The following is an 18128-nucleotide window of genomic DNA, read 5'->3' on the forward strand; positions in this document are numbered from 1 at the left end:
GAGGAAACAGGCGGAGAAAGGCAAACTGACTTACACCTGTAGTAAGCATCAGAGGAGAGATTTGAACCCGAGTCCTGCAGCCCCCGTCGCTGCGCCACGCTGTCTTCTGCACCCTTTCAGGTTCCTACCCTACGTTAGGGAGGCGGAAAACGAAACGCCGAAAGAGGAAAGGAAGTAGGATAACAAGTGGCCAAGCCAGGGTAAGAACCCAGGTCCTCCAAATTCCAGTTCAGCCTTCTTTCGACCGTTGAGCGCGTGGCCAGTTTTTAAGCTCTTTGCAAACTCTAGCTACAGATAAAGGTTAGTATAGCCAATCAACAAATATTTATTAAGCGACTCCTATATGCCAGTTGGGGCTGCAAAGTCAGACCAACAAAACAAGGAACTCCTCAGGGAGCTTACACCCTGGGGGAAAGACAGGGTGTACCTTCAAAAAAGTCGTTACAAAAGAGAACGAGGTGATATTTGAGAGAGGAGGCACTAGTAGTGGCCGGCATCAAGATACATTCAATATATGTGGAGTGCCCCGCGTCGATACCGCGCTTGTGGAGCACAAGCCCAGAGAATGGCACCCTCTCCGAGCCCGAGCCTGCCCACCTCCAGACGCACACCCAGCCTCCTCCCAAAAGGGAGGACTCATAAACGAATGATTTTACCCCGAGAGCATCCCTGCACACATAAGTGGGGAGGAAGAGCACCCGGAGCCCGGTTCTCCCTCAATAAAGTTGACCTCTAGCACGTCCCCCGGTCACTTGTCAGTCACCCCTCCGTCTGCCTGACCGGTGTTAAGTTGGCATCTCTTTCGTGGCCTCATAAATGAAACAGTCCCTATCCTGGATATGCCCTTCCCAAGGCCGGTGCGCTCAACCCTGGCACCCTCTCCGCCCCCCTTCCATCTTTAGAGACCCAGTCCCAGCCCAGAGCCCGCTGCTCTCTAGGCTCCGCCCCTGCCCCGGCCCTCTAGGAAAACCCGGAAAAGCGGAATCCTCCCCTCGGCAGCCTCGCCACGACTCAGCGCCCCCTCACTGGGCATGCTCACTAAGGCAGGGCAGGTTTGGGGCTGTAAGTAGGAAGCTCGAGCACTCCCAGGGCTGCTGGGGAGGGAGGTACGGACCGTGGGGCTGCTGGAGGAAGGAGGCAGGCACCACGGGGACTCATGCACCACGCGCTCGGGGCTGGGGCGCAATTAGCAGCCGCCTCCGCAGCCTGCACCCGTCCCTGCCTCTGCTGCCACCGCCGCCAGTGCCAGAGCCTCTGCCTCCCCTCCTCCCAACGCTGCTGCCGCGGGTGAAGAGCAGCCCCAGCCGCCGCCGCAGCAGCAACCGCAGCAGCAACAGCAGCAGCAGCCCCGGCCCCGACCGAAGTCCGTGCCCGGCCGATCGCCCGCTCGTTCGCCAGCCCGGGCATTGTCCCTGAGGCTGCCTCCGCCGCCGCCGCTGGCCGCTTGCTACCCTTGCCCCAGCCGCCGCCGCCTGAATGCAGGGCACGGAGCCCGAGTGAAGCCTCGCCGGGGTGGGTGACCGCCCCCCACCCGCACCCACCCCCAGCTCTTTGGGGGTTCTTTGCTTTCTCTTTCCCTATTCTCTCCTCCCCCGCTGGGCACTAGGAGAAGGGCACCGAGCAGGAGCCGACCTAAGCTTTGTGCCGGCCCGACTCCTTACCCCTCTGCCCCCACGCCCCCCGGGGGGCCCAGGCCGGAGGGAGGCCGAGAGCGGGAGAGACTCTCGGGGAGGGGGGGGGGGTTAAGAAGCCATGCGAGAGTACAAAGTGGTGGTGCTGGGCTCGGGCGGAGTGGGCAAGTCGGCCCTCACCGTGCAGTTCGTGACGGGCTCTTTCATCGAGAAGTACGACCCCACCATCGAGGACTTCTACCGCAAGGAGATCGAGGTGGACTCGTCGCCGTCGGTGCTGGAGATCTTGGACACGGCGGGCACCGAGCAGTTCGCGTCCATGCGGGACCTGTACATCAAGAACGGCCAGGGTTTCATTCTCGTCTACAGCCTGGTCAACCAACAGAGTTTCCAGGACATTAAGCCCATGCGCGACCAGATCATCCGCGTCAAGAGGTACGAGCGGGTGCCAATGATCCTGGTGGGCAACAAGGTGGACCTGGAGGGCGAGCGCGAGGTCTCGTTTGGGGAGGGCAAGGCCCTGGCGGAGGAGTGGAGCTGCCCCTTCCTCGAGACGTCGGCCAAAAACAAAGCCTCGGTGGACGAGCTGTTCGCAGAGATCGTCCGCCAGATGAACTATGCGGCTCAGCCCAACGGTGACGACCAGTGCTGCTCCTCCTGCGTGATTCTCTGAAAACCAGGGGTGGGGGGAGCTTCTTCCGTCGGGCTTGTGCTTTGGCTTGAATTTTTACTGGTTTCTTTTTTTAAGAAAAAGCGAAAGCAAAACACAATATTTCTTTCTCAATGTGATTTTTTTTAATTATTATTTTAAGATTGGAAACAACTTTGCAATCGTACAAGGTGTGTTCCAGGTGGGGCTATTTCCACAGCAGCTGACAAGCCCCAGTGCTCAGTGTCATGGGGGTGGGGGGGAGTTGTCTTGTGTTTAACATCTGAAACCTGGGTAGAAATGTGGCGCTTTCCAAGCATGTGCATTCCTCTCGTGGATTTCTTTGATAGTTGCCTGTTTTCCCACTTAAAGCAGCCGTTAGAGAGCTGTATTGGCAACTTGACACCAGGCAAAAAAAAAAAAGTTTCAATCTGGAGGGAAGGGATGGGAGCAGGAGGAGGATGGGAGAGAAAAAGGCATGTCAACAACCACTTTCCAAATGGAAGATTTAAGTACCTGAACCGGAGAAGGAAGTGCAGGAAAAGCCTGTGAAGAAATGAGAGGAAAGGAAGAGACCCCGTTTCCAGGCATGTGTGTGTGTGTGTGCGTGCTGGAAGTGAGGGTTAACTGCCTTCTCTGGCAGCCTGGAAGTGCAACCCTGGGACTGATTAGGATTCTGAGGATTTCTATGCAAAGTTGGATTCTTGTTACAGTGTATCCAATCTGAAGTATTGCACAACTGAACTTGGACTGTTTACACTGGTGCCAATGCAGTGTGGAGTGCCAGAAAGTGTCTGCTGATATTTGTGGAAAAAAAAAATCTATTTTGTTTACCTACTGTATCAAATGGGAGTCTGGGGGAGAGCGGTAGTGTGTTTTTTTTATCAGCTGTGAAAAATTACAAATCTGCACATTTTTTTTGGTAGGGTGCTTTGTTAATTTTGTTTTGTTTGGGTTTAGGGTTTCCTTTTGGTTGGCAATAACTGATTTTGATGACCAGATCTTTAAAGTACAGTACAAAGACTTCCTCAAATGTGATTCAGGGGCAACAGCGACCCTGTGTCTAGAGTGCCTTCAAAACTCAGCTGTTCCAGCCGTGCCAACCTGTGAAAGTTCCACAAAATCCCATCATCTGCTATGACTCCCCAAAGTACTTAACAGTTTCCTCTCGGTAATCTTACACAACAAGCCAGGACAGAATGGCCTGTTGTTCATGGAATTTATTTTGATTTCTGTTGGAGCCTTTTACATATAATTTCCACATCTTGCAAGTACTCCTGGCTTCACTTAATTTAAATTTAAATTTTCAGGTATTTAGTGCCCTTTTCCCTCCCTCCCTGTTTTTTTTTTTTTGGTTGTAGAATATTCTTCCAGCCAAGAGCAAAATTTTAATGTTGTGATGTACCAAGCAGATTCTAACTAATTGTAATTTTAATTCCAGACATGCGTCTAATGGTTGTCTGTTCATTTAAAGACTTTTAATACAAATACCATTTTTAAAAAATATGCAAACCCAAAAGTCCAGTTTGTGTTTTTCTTTAGTTTGGTGTTATGCATTGAATGAAGTAATGAGCTCTCTAGGCTGATATGGGAAGAGACCTGACTTAAGTCATGACTTAATCTGAAAGTGTTTTTATCCAGGCCTGAGGATAGATGGAAGTACTTTGGTGGAGAAGTGGGTGGGGTTCGTAGGATCATAAATTGAGTTGGAATGTTGCCTTCAATTCTTAAGACTGGAAACAAAACCAGGGTGAGAAAGTCCTGAGTTTTGGGTTCAGCATTTGATTATAGTGAGGGGCAGTTAATAAATTTGTCCAATTTGAAACTACAGTAGTTTGTTGTAGGGTAAGAAAAGGGGGAAGACCATCTCATCTACTGAATGTGTTTTTTATTTCTAGAAAGCTGTGGGCCCATGTGATGTGAAATGTTACTTCCTTGAAAAAATTGTAAGGGGAGGGGTAAAGGATGAAACCCAAATCACTTTTAAAAACAGTTTCCAAGTCTTAAATTGTACTGAGTACAGACTAAGGCCATGGGTTATAGATGGGACCTTACCTCTCTAGAGGATTAAGTTTGGCTAACAGGCTTTCTGTAGGCTAAAGAAAATGGTAGACAAACTTTGACCATCAGTTAGTTTTGGAGGATTGGTAGAGCAAATCTGGCTTGTTAAATTGGAAAGGTCTTGAAATAAAAATTGCTGTTGTGACCTCCGAGGCCATCTGATCCCACCCTCTCATAGCAGCGGACACTCTGGCTTCTGGAAATCTGATGACTGGCCCAGTTGTTGGGAAGGAGTAGCAGCAGAGGCTGTACTTGAACCGGGGTCCTCAAACTCCATTCATTCTCCCATACCAGGATGGGGTGTCTTCAGGTGTTGGGGCAAGGTGGAGACTCCTCCTTTGGGAATTCCTCTATAATTTAGATTGCTACTCTCTGTGATTTAGATTGGGGGTTGGCTGAGGCCCACAGAATGTAAATTGTCCTGTGTCACACTGCTAGAAAGTATGTGTGGGAGGGGGCAGCTAGGAAGTGTGTGAGAGAGGGAGACAGTTCTTCCTGTTTCAAAGCTCAGTTCTCTGTCCACCATAATGAGCTGTGTCTAGGTATATTATTCCTTTTTTTAAAAATCAGAGTTTTTAATTTAATTTAAAAATCTAAGTTTTTAACATCAGTGGCCTTCTCCTTTTTCCCTTCCCTCCCTCATCCTCACCCCATGTCTGTTGGAGTTGTTCAGTCATGTCTGACTCTGTAACCCCGTTTGGTGTTTTCTTGGCAAAGATACTGGAATGTTTTGCCATTTCCTCTTCCCACTCATTTTACAGAGGAGTAAACTGAGGCAAACAGGATTAAGTGACTTGCCCAGGGTCACACAGTATCTTAGGCCAGATTTGAACTCAGGTTTTCCTGACTCCAGGCCTGTTGCTCTATCCATTGCATTACCTAGCTACCTGATGTGTGTCATATGAAAGAGTAATTGAAGTAGCTTTGACCTGGAAGAGTAGGAAAAGAACAGAACAGAACATATAGAGGGATGCATTCGTTAGTCAGTAGAAGCTGGAGGTCTAATTCAAATTGTGCTGCTGCACATGCCTTTATGAGTTGGATTCTTTGCTCATATACATGTCAGAATATAGAACTTCTAGTGTGAAGGTTCTGCCTCACCTTCCCCCTGTAGGGTTTTTTTTTAATTAGGTCTAATATCTAAAATTGAGTTAATAGGGCAACTCTATTTTAAATATAGCTTTTTAAATGCTGAAAGTAAGGAATCTAATAATCTACTTAATGATGCCCAACTTGGGGATGGTCCTTGTACTTAAACGTTCTTCCCTGTCTTAAAATCGAAATCTCTTCAGTAATCCACATTAAAGAAAGCTGAAAAGAGATTCATCCTTCTGAAGGCCTTGGATCCAGCTCTGTCCTCAGAAGTTTTTAGAAAACTGGTGTTACCAACTGTCATACATTTTTAAAAAAATGCCAAGTGTGGGTGTGTGTGCAAGGTAGCAGATGACAATGACATGTCATTTCTTTGGGAAAGCATTGACATAAAAACATTGCCAAGTATCTAACTAGTTCATAGAATTTAAGAACTGGAAGAGACTTCAGTGACGATTCCAAGCCATAATGAATGTATTTCCCTTTAAGAATGTATAGAAGTACTTTCTAATAGTGGGGGTGATTTTGAAAGGTAGCAAGATTGTGGTGGATAGAGGGCCAACTCTTGGTTCTGGAAGACCTGGCTTCAAGCTATACCATTGACACATACTAACTGTTTATGGCCAGGGAATAAGCCTTTTAACCCTTCAATGCCTGTAGGCAACTCAGACCAAGATCTGCCTCAAGGAAGAAAGTTTATCCAGTAGGAGCTAAAATCACAGGTCTGGACTGAAACCAAAAATGTATATAATACTGATGGGGGATATTTGAAAAATGAAATAAGTTGCTTGCAGCAGTTACCAGCTTCCCACAGAATTTAGTCACTTGCATGACTAAATTCCTTTTAGATTAGAACAGCAGGAAAGAAGATTTTAATATGCTTTTACTGAGTAATGGAAAATAAATGCTTTTTGGGTGTTCAGTAAAAGTGATTTTGTGGGGGGTATGTTTGAAGCAGAGAAAAAACTAGCCTTCTTGGTGTATAGTTCCTGCCATTCTCCACAAAATTGGGAGACATGGAAGTCTTTATTTGAGGGAGTTTAGAAAGAAAAAGAAAAAAAAGAGTTGGAGACAGTTATATAATAAGAAGTCCTTGTCAGCTTTTTGGTGTCGGATTTTGTGAAGTGATGGGGAGGCTTGGCGAAAGTGACTCAGGCTGGTGATTTGCAGAGGAGAGGAAAGTGGACTTGGGGGAGAGGTTAGCAGCAGGCTGCCGCCTGTCAAAATAGAAATTAGCCACGAAAGGACCCGTTAGTTAGGGCTGAGCCTTAAACTTGGCCCAGCTGTTTCCTAACTGCTTTACCTTTTGGTCCCAGGCTCACTGCTGTCAAGGAAATAAGATATTTCAAAGAGTATTATTTTTCCTATCTTTCCTTTTCCTCGTAATATCCTCCAACATTTAAGAGATAAATCTTTATATCACCAGTTTGAAATTGTGGATTGTCAGTACCTAAGGAGACCTTTTCTCTTAATTTGTCTGAAATATGTTGTCTGATGTCAATATTTACATTTGTCTGGGGAAACCGGTCTTTGTAGGTTTTTTAAAAGGTGATATTTTCAAGTGGTTTGTCGCTTTTAATTAGTAATGGGCATGATAGCCTCCGAACATCATAAAATATGCTTAGAGTATTTTTAAGTGTTTCTGACAGCTTACCACTGACCTATCCAAAAAAAAAAAAAAGAACTCATGAGTAGACTGGATAGGAAAAAGAGGCCCCACATAGCAGCTGGCCAGTGATTCAAAGAATCATGCTAACTGTTCTTGTTTAACTCTAGCCACTGAAATCAGGGCTTCGTTTTGTGAGGGATGAGGTGAGAGGGGAGTTGGGAGTACAGGGTAGGAAAGGGAATGTATCCAGGAAATTGTTTTTTGTAGGTCTTCGTCCTTAGGATGGTGCCCAGTGTCTTTGCCAAAACTTTCATTTGGAAAAACATAACCAAAGACTTGACCCCATGTGAACCTATAGCACGTTGGTTAGAAACCTGGTAAGAAATGGGAAGCTTTGGAGTATTATTCACTAGTCAGATTGCTATCACTGATTTTTATCTGTTTAAATGTCTAGAGTGCCAGTTTTGCCAGGTAACATTTAGAACAAAGTGCCTTCTGGGGTTTATGTACATTTAAATATGAGTTGGGCCGATTGGCCTCGGAACTTGTCCCAACCCTAAAGGTCTGTGATTTTTGTGATTTGTCTGAAGAGATCCAGTAAAATTGTCGTGAAGGCTCTACGGAGTCTACAGATCACTACATCTGTTTCGCCATTTTAGCAGTGTCTCCACATCATCAGTTTGACGATACATAGCAGTTATGAAGGTAACAGAAATGAATGTGGTGCTTGTGTTGAGGTTGGACATATAGACTAACTCTGAACAATTAGCAATTTTCTGTTTCTTTTATTTTTCCTGAAAAGAAAACACTTTAAGAAAAATATGACCAAATGTAGATTTTTGAAAGAGACATTACCATGAGGTTTTCTGGAATTGGAATTAGAAGACCATGGTTCAGGTGCCAGCCCTGCCATTCACTAGCTGGGTGACCTTTCTGAACGTGTGACATCCTCATCAGTGGGGTGGAATAATGATACTTGAACTACCTGTTTCCCAGGGATTTATTTCTGTCCAGCATCAGGAGACACAATGGATTTTGAAAAGTGCTAACGAGGTATAAGCTGTATTTGCCTCTTTTCATTTTTAGAGCAACAGGTTACCTTGTTTTTATGATATAAAAGGCATTTTGTGGAAATTTCCGTTAGTGGTTTAATATTTAGTCAGGATATAGTATCCAGATGTGCACTTACTAATGGAGCTTATAGCATCCTTAGCCAACTTTCCAGGAACTACTTCATTTCTGTCATGTGTTTTACTGTTTTCTGTTCTAGGAAGATACATAACTCGAGTGCCTGAGGCATTTCTGTGCATTCTTCTTTTTTTCTGAGGCTTAGCACAATGGGAAGGTTGAGATGTTTCCATGCTTCTAAATTAATGATACCTATGGAGCTAATTGTGTTCTAGATACTCAGTTCTAGCAACCCCTCACAAATGGAGTGAATACCAGGTTCCTGGGGGAGCACCCTGGTAGCTTCTGCTTAGATCCAAAGGATGAATGAAGTTGATTCAGGTAGAGGACTGTCTAATCACAGTCATGTTTTTAGAATTCTTTTCACTTGCTTTTGCCCCTGGGGTTTTTTCGAGAGGATGCTTTCTCCTTGGTGGCCATCGATTGAACTCGTTCTGAAAAGGAATTCTTCTTACAACTACCAACAAAACTGTTCATCCAGGCCCTACTAGAAGACCTTTCAGGAGGAGGTAGGAGTGAGTCCCTCCTTCTGAGGCAGGCCTTTCCTCTTTGGGTTAGCTCTGAGTAGTTAGAAAGTTTTTCCAGATGTAGCCTACGTTTGTTTTCTTCTGAAACCTCCACCCATGACACCTGGCATAGCCAGTAGTATTTTCCACTCTCTAGTTCCTGCCATTGATAATCTTTCACAGGATATAGTGTTTAAATAGGTGTGAAGTTCATGTAAATCGCATCTGAAGGAAATATGCCCTAAAGAATGATAGATGTATATGGAGAACCTTTCGCATTATTTCTCCCACTCATTGCATGATGAAAAGGAAAAAAAAAAGTTTTGAGTTTCCATTGCCAGTCTGCTGAATTGAGAGGATGCTCAGAATAGAAGTGCTGTCCAAGGCTCTTAGTTTGAATCCTGACTTTGCCACTAGGAAAGTCACTGAGCTTTGATTGCAGAATAAAAACCTTGGTCAGGAGGTCCTCAGAGGTCTGGTCCAATTCTGAATCTGGGACCCTCACTGAAATTTCTTCATCTCTCACGTGACACGTAAACAGTTCGAGAGACATGGTTTCTGGATAATTATTAATAAAACAAGTCAGTGACAGGCTGGAATGCTAAGACCCCTCTTGGAACCCACTCTGCCCTTGGAAGGGTGTGTATTCCTGAAAGTGGCAATCTACTCTGATTGGTTAACAAGTAATGAGAGAGTAAATGTTATAATGAGAGATGGACCTATTCTAATGAGGGTCTGGGGGATGTGACTTTGATTAAGTCATTTATTTCCAAATCACCCCCAGCCTTGGACAATTTAATCAAAGAATTTATCTCCACCTGGAACTGAGTAGAGACCCATGGGGTTCCCCACCTGGGTGGGCTCTGAACAAAACATTGAGAAAGTTATTCCAATTTCATTATCAGCAATGTCCTTCAGAGACTGAACCACCTGTACAGGCTTTTGGAAAAAAATTCTGGTCCTAATTCAATAATTGATTATTAATACAAGAGAGAAATAATCATTTCTCTCACTAAAATAGGGCACTGGCCACAGTGGTCTCTGTGGGCCTTTCCATTTGTGAATACAGGCTTCTAGGATAAGGACTGGATCCACATGCTTGATTCTGTTAAACTAGTGGTTTACTTTTAAGTACAAATGCTTAACTGCTATTGGAGTGAGAACTCTGGACAACTTTTTGGGGGCTTCCTCATTAATGGAGATAAAGTCTAGTAATGAGGTTGACAGGATGATGAAAAACCAATCTTATTTGAACCTTATTTATTAATCACCATTATAGATTGCTTGGTATATTAACTACTTAGAGAAAGTACAGATGTAATTTGAGTATGACTCCTTTATATCGTTTTTGCATTAGAGGGAAACTATTTTCATATCAATGGAATTATGGCCAGCTTTGGCAATTGGGAATTAGTTTTGATTTATGTAGGTATTATTTGGGTACAACCATTAATATGGCACAAATCACTTGGATTGTTAATGCTTTGGGAGGAAACAGGAACCAGGTCCATGGAGCATTGATAGGAGCTTTTCATAAATAGTTTGTAATTAGTTTATGTCATTTAGCTTGGAGAAAAGTAAAATGCAGCTTATAAAATGGTCATGGGGCTTGCAGTCAACAAAAATGCACAGAAAGTGGGGGATGAGTGATTAAAATATAAATCAAATTGTTATAGATCAAAAGATTTGAAGGCCAATCCCTTCATGAGGGAAAATGCCTTTTTTGCATAATGCTGATATTTCCATTTCAAATATTCATTCAGTAATACCTGCTTCCCTTAAGTGCCTAACTACTGTGCCGGTTAGCACAGTGCTAACTAAATTCAGTGTATGGAAAGGCATAAGTGAAAGTCTTAGCCTTCCAGAAGTTTAAATTATATTGCTGGTGCTGCCAGGATTTGGGAGTAGTGTTGGGGTAAAATAACAATCAGAGAAGCATTGTGGAAAATGGGTACTAGATTTTAGGAGATATGATGCCCAAAGGTTTAATGAAGACTTTGCTACTTATTGAATCAGTGACTTGGGGCTTAGAGCTAATTTGTTCATCAGCAAAGTTCGAGAGACATGGTTTCTAGATAATTAATCTTTTTACTAATAATGCTAGCATATTACTAGTAAAAGGGGTTACTGACTACACGCTGGAATGCCAAGACCCCTCATGGAATCCACTGCCCTTGGAAGGGTGGGCATTCCTGAGAGTAGCAGTCGACTCTGATTGGTTAACAAGTAGTGAGAGAGAATAAATATTATAATGAGAGGTAGACCTATTCTAATGAGGGGCTGGGGGATGTGACTTTGTATCTTGAGGTACAAATGAAAGTATTTGCAAAAGAATTTAGTAAATTATAAAATGATATACAAACATAAGGCATTATTTCATGCTAGTGGGTTTCTAAGCATTATTTCATTCCATTATTGGGTTACAATATGTTTTTAAAAAGTTACCATGAATAAAAAGAAAAAAAAATCAAAACGTATCCATAGTATGGTTAGAATTCATGAGGAATACATTGGTTTATAGTGAGTATGCATTGTCTGAATCAATAACAGTTGATAATTTTCACGGTTGACAGGCATGAAATAAAGTTTGTAAGGTCAGAATAAGTGAAGTGATTGATCTTGGGAGCCAGAAATAGTAAACTACTGCTGAGACAGTGAGGAATGTCAAAGCCTCATGGGATTGGGGATTGTGAATCATTAGAATTTTTCTGGGGGTTAGATAGGCCCACTTTTACCACTGGAATTATATCCTGAACAAAAGTCTTTGTGCACATGCCCTTCCCTACAACTGGAAAGGTAAAAAGGCTCTGTCTGTCTCTCTGTCTGTCTCTGTCGCTCTCTCTCTGTCTCTCTCCCTCCCTCTCCCCCTCCCTCTCTCCCTCTTCCCCTCCCTCTCTCTTTCTCTTTCTCCTTTTCTCTCTCTCTCTCCCCCCTCTCTCCCTCACTGTCTCTCCCTTTCTCTCGCCCTCTCTGTCTCTCCTTCTCCCTCTCCCTCTTCTCCTCCTTCCCCACCTCTGTCTCCCCCTCTCTCTCCCTCTCTCTCTCTGTCCCTTTCTCTCTGCTCCCCCCCTTCTCTAAGGAACATAAATGAGAATTCTACTAAAAGTGAATCAGCATTCTAAATGGTGCAAAGTCCAGACTTCTGAAAGTCAGCAAAGCTAGGGCTTGCTCTTCTGTTCAGTAAATTTGAAGATGGAGATAAAAATTTTGAAAAGAAGTACTGGTAGGAATTTAGAGAATAAATCAGTGAATGTAGGTTCAGTTGTTAATCGGAACATGGTTACAATAGAAATTGGGTACAGATGTCAGCTACAGTGATGGAAATAGGTGTGCCTTAACTGATCAAGGGTCAAGTAAAATGAACAATTTTTTTTAACCAAAAACCAGCACACAATTAAAAAACCAAAATAGGGTGTATGCTGAAGCAGATCTGCATGTGTTATAGATTACAGTGTAACCCTAGATGTCTGTCTGGCAGGGGATAAGGCAGATCAATTATTAAAAGTCATGACTTTTCCTTTGGGAGTTCTGCCTTTAGTTTTTAAATCAAGGAGAAGAAAAGGAATATCCCCTAAATGAGAAGAGCGCTGAACTGGGGCGTGACTTGGGGCAAGTTACTTAACTTCCCTGGGCCTCTCTTTCCTCATCTGTAAAAGGAAGGCATTGGCATTAGGTCACCTCCAAGGTTCAATCCAGACCTGGATCCTCATCATCCAGCTTTGCTGTGTCAAATAAAAAAGGGGGAACAGCTGTTATTATTTCTTCTCACTCAGGTTTTGTAGCTTCTGTTTTGAGACTTGTTATAAACCAAGTCAAAGGAAATATGTGCAAAACTGACTTTTTTCTTCCTTTCGGAACACCAGCCCATGCAAAAAGGGAGAGACAGGAAGAAAGTGACTGCCGCTCACTGCTCACTAAGGAGCCATCTTTTCTCTTTATATATACATACACACACGCATGCATACATACATGCATACATACATGTGTGTATGCACATATATGGATACACATGCACATATGTATAATTTTTGCTTTGTGATTATAATATGCAGTCACATATATATAGCATATATACACACTATACACACACAGTTACGAAGAAAAAAAATTTTCAGAGCTGTGTTCACTCAGAGAAATGACTCATGGCATCCCTAGTGCTGTTATCTGTTTGTCTTTGGAGCTCCTTTCACTGAGTCCAAGGTGGTTTTTTGTTTTGTTTTTGAGACTGTCTCACAGTGTCACCTAGGCTGGAGTTCATGACCGCATTCACTGACCTCATCCCAGTGTGGGTGGCTCTGAAGCTTTGTTGTGCTCATTTTCTGCCTTGGGCTGGTGTGTTCTTTCTTAGGCAACTTGCTGGTCCCCAGCTGCTGAAATGGGGATGGCGGAAGGAGGTCAATATATTAATACCAGACTTGGGCCAGACATGTGAACAGGTCATCTCACTGCGGCTCAGGACTTTTGAGCTGAAAGAACTCAGCCAGCCTTATCCTCCCTGGCTGCATGCATTACTGCATTATTGTGCTGCATGCATTACTGCATTATGGGCTGCGCCATCATACCTAGTCCACTGTTGTCCTTAACAAGTATTTATTGAATTGGATTGGATTAGATAATGCTTAAACAATGAGGGTTTAGGGAGGATGCCTGTCTGGAGAGATGACTAGCAGAAAGCCTGATTTCAGGGACTTAATGGAGCTTAATTCAACTAAAAAAGGAACAGCTATAATTCTTACACCTTTGGAGCTTGTAGCAAGATGGCAGCCAGTCTCATGGAAAGAAGTGGGTGGAAGCAAGCTTTGCAGGTCATAGTTTATTGGCCTCCAGGGCTTTGGAAAAATTAATCGTAGCAGTGATCGTTTCATTAGCATATTTCATAGGAACTTTGGACTGTGCTTTACAAATGCAATGATAATTATAGATTACAGTAGTGACAGAAGAGTTAGAGCAAGGTAGCTCATTGTTCTTGTCTTTTTATTTTTAAAAAAAATCTGTTTGAAAGAGTTCTCCTCCAGCTAAGAAATGCAAATTTGCTTAGCTTCTTGCAGTCTGAATAGAAGTGTTAAAATTCCATATGGCTACCCCTCTCTGGCTACCTACCAGGAATGGCTTTGCTGATGCTGGTCAGAGCCCTGGAATATAACAATTGAATGCACCTATGAATATTTATCAGCCCCTGTTTTCTTGTAAATATTATTTTAAAGAAATACTGCACCTTTAATCTAGTCAGACAAAGAGCTAGGCATGAAAAACTAATCCACAGTTTTAAAGAAAAGATTAGCCTACCTCTGTTGAAAAATGCAGTTTATAAAGATTTTTCCTGACTTAGAAGGCTAGAAGAAGTAACAGTGTGCTTTGGGCATTTTTATGATATTTACAAGTAAAATTATGATTACATTGACATCTGACCTGAACATTACCCATTAGAAAGTGTTTTGTTTTTTTAATTTAAAGCTCCATATAAATGAGAATTGTTTATATTATTAGAATTGAGATTCTGAATGGGTCTTAGCATCATGTAATCTGGGAGCTGGCAAGATAGTCTAGTTCAATGTCATGGATCCAACCTATGACACCTTGACAAGGGGCAAGTGGAAATTCAGCCCCTTCTTGAAGACTTCCAGTGAGTTCACTATATTACCTCACTCTCTTTTGTCACCTTTTCCTCCTCCCCAAGAAATTGATTCCATTTTTGGACAACTTTAATTTGCAAAGAAGTTTTGCATATGTTGAGCCCAAATCTTTCCCCCCTAAAATCTTCCAAGAATTTATGGAACAACATAGAAAAGGTTATGTGGCAAGGTTTAGATGTACATTTCCTATTGGCAGTTTTTGGAAGCGATGCCTATATAGAGATCACAGATGGTTAGAAGTATCAAGACACAAAAGTACAATGTAAATTCTATTTGGTTTTACCAAGCAGTTGTATTAGCCATTTTATTCACCTGTAGCAGATGTATTGAGAGGAACTTAAGTACCATTTTGCTGGAGGTTTTTAAGTTACTTAAGTTCCACTATTTCATGGGATGAGTGACATTTTTTTTTCTTCCCCTCTCCCATTTAAAAATTTCAGTATTATTTCTTGCCAATGAACGTGCAGCATGCTGTAATAAGGTTTTAAAAAATGTTTTATTAATGCACACACACACATATATATAAATATATGTATGAAATATACACATACAGAAATAAACACATGTATATATATACATATATATATATATATATACACATATATCTTTTATCTAACTTTCACATCCCACTGACTGGACCCTCCCTCTGTCTGCAGTAGAGATCTTCCTAAGTAACAAACATAGTCAGGAAAAATAAATCAACTCCGTGAAAATGTCTGGAAATATTTGCTCATTTCTCACCTCTAGTCTGCCATTTTTCTCCTGAGTCTTGAGAGATATGCTTAGCCATCAGTCTTCAGAAGTTGTGATTGGCCACTTCATTGATCGATCAACCAGTAAGCGAACAAGTGTGTGACTGCCGTGTGCAATGTCTTCCTTATTTTGCTCTGCATCATTTAACACAAGTCTGATTGGATGACTTCTTGCTTTGGGTGGTCATAGCATGAAGGTAAGAGTTGAGAGATACAGACAGACTAGTAAGCAATTACATTTCCAGTTACCTTAGGAAAAGTGTTTTACTTAGGAAAGTGAGATTCCTTTTGTCACCATGAATTACTCCAGTGATTTCAAGGATGGGGAACCTTCAGCCTTGAGGCCACATGTGGCCTTCTAGGTCCTTGGGTGCAGCCTTTTTACTGGATCCGAGTTTTACAGAACAAATCTTTTATTAAGGGGCTTTGTTCTGCGAAGTTTGGATGCAGTCAAAGGGCTGAACTTGAGGGAACTTGCAGACCTAGAGGGCCGAAGGTTCCCCACCCCTGTTTTTGATAATTGGTCTGTTTTACTGAGAAAGAGTCATGCATTTTAGCTTCTTTACCCTTCATTTTGTCACTTTGAAAAATACCTGGAAGAATTCTCCATGTTCTGCCTTTTCCCATCTCACCCCCAATTGCTTTTGGTCTCAAGCCAAAATCAAAAACAAAATTGTCCCCAGTGGCAGAATTTGCATTCTTTCAGAAAAGAATTTCTTGTGGAAAGCTGGCTGGGAATAATAACAGAAAGAAAAAACAAACACACACACACAGACGTTTTGATGTTTTGTCATCTTATCTAAAGTTCGTGCTGGAAATAGTTGCTGTTATTGTTGTTTGGGTGGGAGGGGCAGAAATCTGTTAAAGTTGTTTCTAGGAATGCAGTCCTAATATCCAGGGTGAAGAGATGCCTTTTCCTTAAAGCAATCCTGATGGGGCTGATGGAGCCTGGCTGGGGGAGGCAGAACGCTGGTTCTGTGATGCTCTCCTACTATGATATCAGGAGAAGAGGAAGAAATAGAGGAAGTGAATTGGGTGCCCCAGGTGGGGTAGGGGTTGCTCTTTTGTGAAGCTCCCTATAAATGGGAGTTGTTTTATTATTAGAAATGAAGGGTCTGAGAACCATAGGATCTGCTGCCCTCCCCCTGAGGTTTTCTAGATTTTTTTTTTTAATTTGTGATTCACTCTGATTCAGCCCTTACTAATCTGTGGGGGCACAGATTGCACAGAGCAAGGTTGATCGGGGGTGGGGCTGTATAGATGCTATGCAAGTGTGAAGGGAGGGTTGCTGCTGGAAGAGTAGGCAAGGAATACCAGTAGGTCCCCCTGCTCAAAAATTCCCCCTCCCTGAATTAGAAATTCAGTTGGATGAATAGTTTTACTTTTAAAATGAGAAGTGACCTTGTAGAGAGAGTTAAACCTACCCAGTCATTCATACGTTACTGTGAATTACTTTAATCACATAGTTAATAGGACCATAGAATTTTTAGACTATAAAAGAGCCTTATAGTCTAACAGCCTCATTTAAACTGAATGCCTTCTCCCAGAGCTGGGAGTGAGGTGACAAAGTCAGCATTTGAACTCGGGTATTGTGACGTCAAATACAGCTTTCTGCAATTTCATCATAAATATTCCATGATATTCACATGCCACAGTTTGTTCATTTGGATATACAACTTGTGTCCAGATTTGTGCTACTATGAATGAGTCCATCTCTCTCTCTCTCTCTTCTCTCTTCTCTCTCTCTCTCTCTCTCTCTCTCTCTCTCTCTCTCTCTCTCCCCCCTCCTCCTCTCCCCCTCCCTCTCTCTCTCTCTCTCTCTGTCCCTTGGTGGGGGTAGGGGACATACATGTACTCTCTGAACCTCAGTTTCTTCATCTATAGTAGTGACTGCCTTACAGAGTTGGGAGGCTCATTGAGATAATGTACCTGGAAGTGCTTTTGCAAATCTTCAAAGGCTATATGAAATGCCAGCTCTTATGCAAAAGAGGCAGATTCCTGCTGTTAGATTGGAGACTTGCCTGGTGGACAGACACCAGGAGCTAGGGAGGTGCCTAATAAATGTTCAGTTGATCTGTGACTGAGTACATGCTGGCATATGCATCAACCACTCAGGAACACATATGCTGGGGTTGCTTGCTGCTACCGTAGGGCATGAAGTATCCCATCAGTAACTAAATGAATTAGGGGACAGACTTGGTGGTTTGTAGGTTTCTAATTTACTTAGAATTATTTATTACAGCTTTTTTTGCTATTTATTTCAATTCAAAGTTTGAAGCAATAGGTGCTTGTGGTTTCTGACAAACTCTTCTTCGGTGTGACTCCACTCTTTAGGTTTTCTGATGTAGGATGACTGAAGAGTTTTTGAAGCCTGTCATCCCTCAACAAGATGTTTATTTCAGCTTTGTATGTGAGTGAAGAAAAATCTGCCAAGCCACTAAGACATTTTCACTAGCTTACTCTGCCTCTGATTGTGAGCTAGATGATAAATTGAATGAAAAAAAAACACTTTACTATATGCAAAGCACACAGAAAGAAATCAATGTTCGTTGTAATTAACTTACTAGTTTCTCCTGCCTCACCCTGCCCCCCCCAAAATAAAATAAAATAAAATAAAATAAGTGGCTTGAGAAAGTATAAGTGTCTGGATTTTGATAAAACTGGACTTCTCAAAATCTTTATTTCTCGGGCACACAGAGAAAAAGAACAATGGTTTTCAGTTAGAAGGAGCAGTACTGCCAGGGGTGTTGTGACCTGTTTTGTGCCATATTTACTTACGTTAAAGTGAGCAGGTGTCAAACTCAACCAAAAATTTAACCACAGGTGAGATTAGGTAAGAAAACAAACTGAGCATATGTGTGCATGTATATAGCTACACACATACATGTATGTGTATATGCACATGTTCATATATAGGTATATACACATACAGGCATGCATTATATGTTTATATACACACACGTGTGTATGCATGTATAGATATGTGTGTAGGTGTACGTGTTTATGC

At 42.5% G+C, this 18128-nt stretch overlaps 1 protein-coding gene across 1 annotated transcript; it reads left to right on the forward strand.

Annotated features, from left to right (window-relative positions):
- The first annotated feature begins 311 nt into the window (after window positions 1-311).
- On the forward strand, window positions 312-3786 carry RAP2B (RAP2B, member of RAS oncogene family). The gene has a single exon (XM_020988935.2). The coding sequence runs from the start codon at window positions 1753-1755 to the stop codon at window positions 2302-2304; it is 552 nt and encodes a 183-aa protein (XP_020844594.1). The 5' UTR covers window positions 312-1752; the 3' UTR covers window positions 2305-3786.
- The last annotated feature ends 14342 nt before the right edge of the window (window positions 3787-18128 follow it).

The sequence above is a fragment of the Phascolarctos cinereus genome, unplaced genomic scaffold, assembly GCF_003287225.1.
Source record: "Phascolarctos cinereus isolate Bilbo 61053 unplaced genomic scaffold, phaCin_HiC Scaffold_7;HRSCAF=346, whole genome shotgun sequence".
NCBI classification, from domain to species: Eukaryota; Metazoa; Chordata; class Mammalia; order Diprotodontia; family Phascolarctidae; genus Phascolarctos; species Phascolarctos cinereus.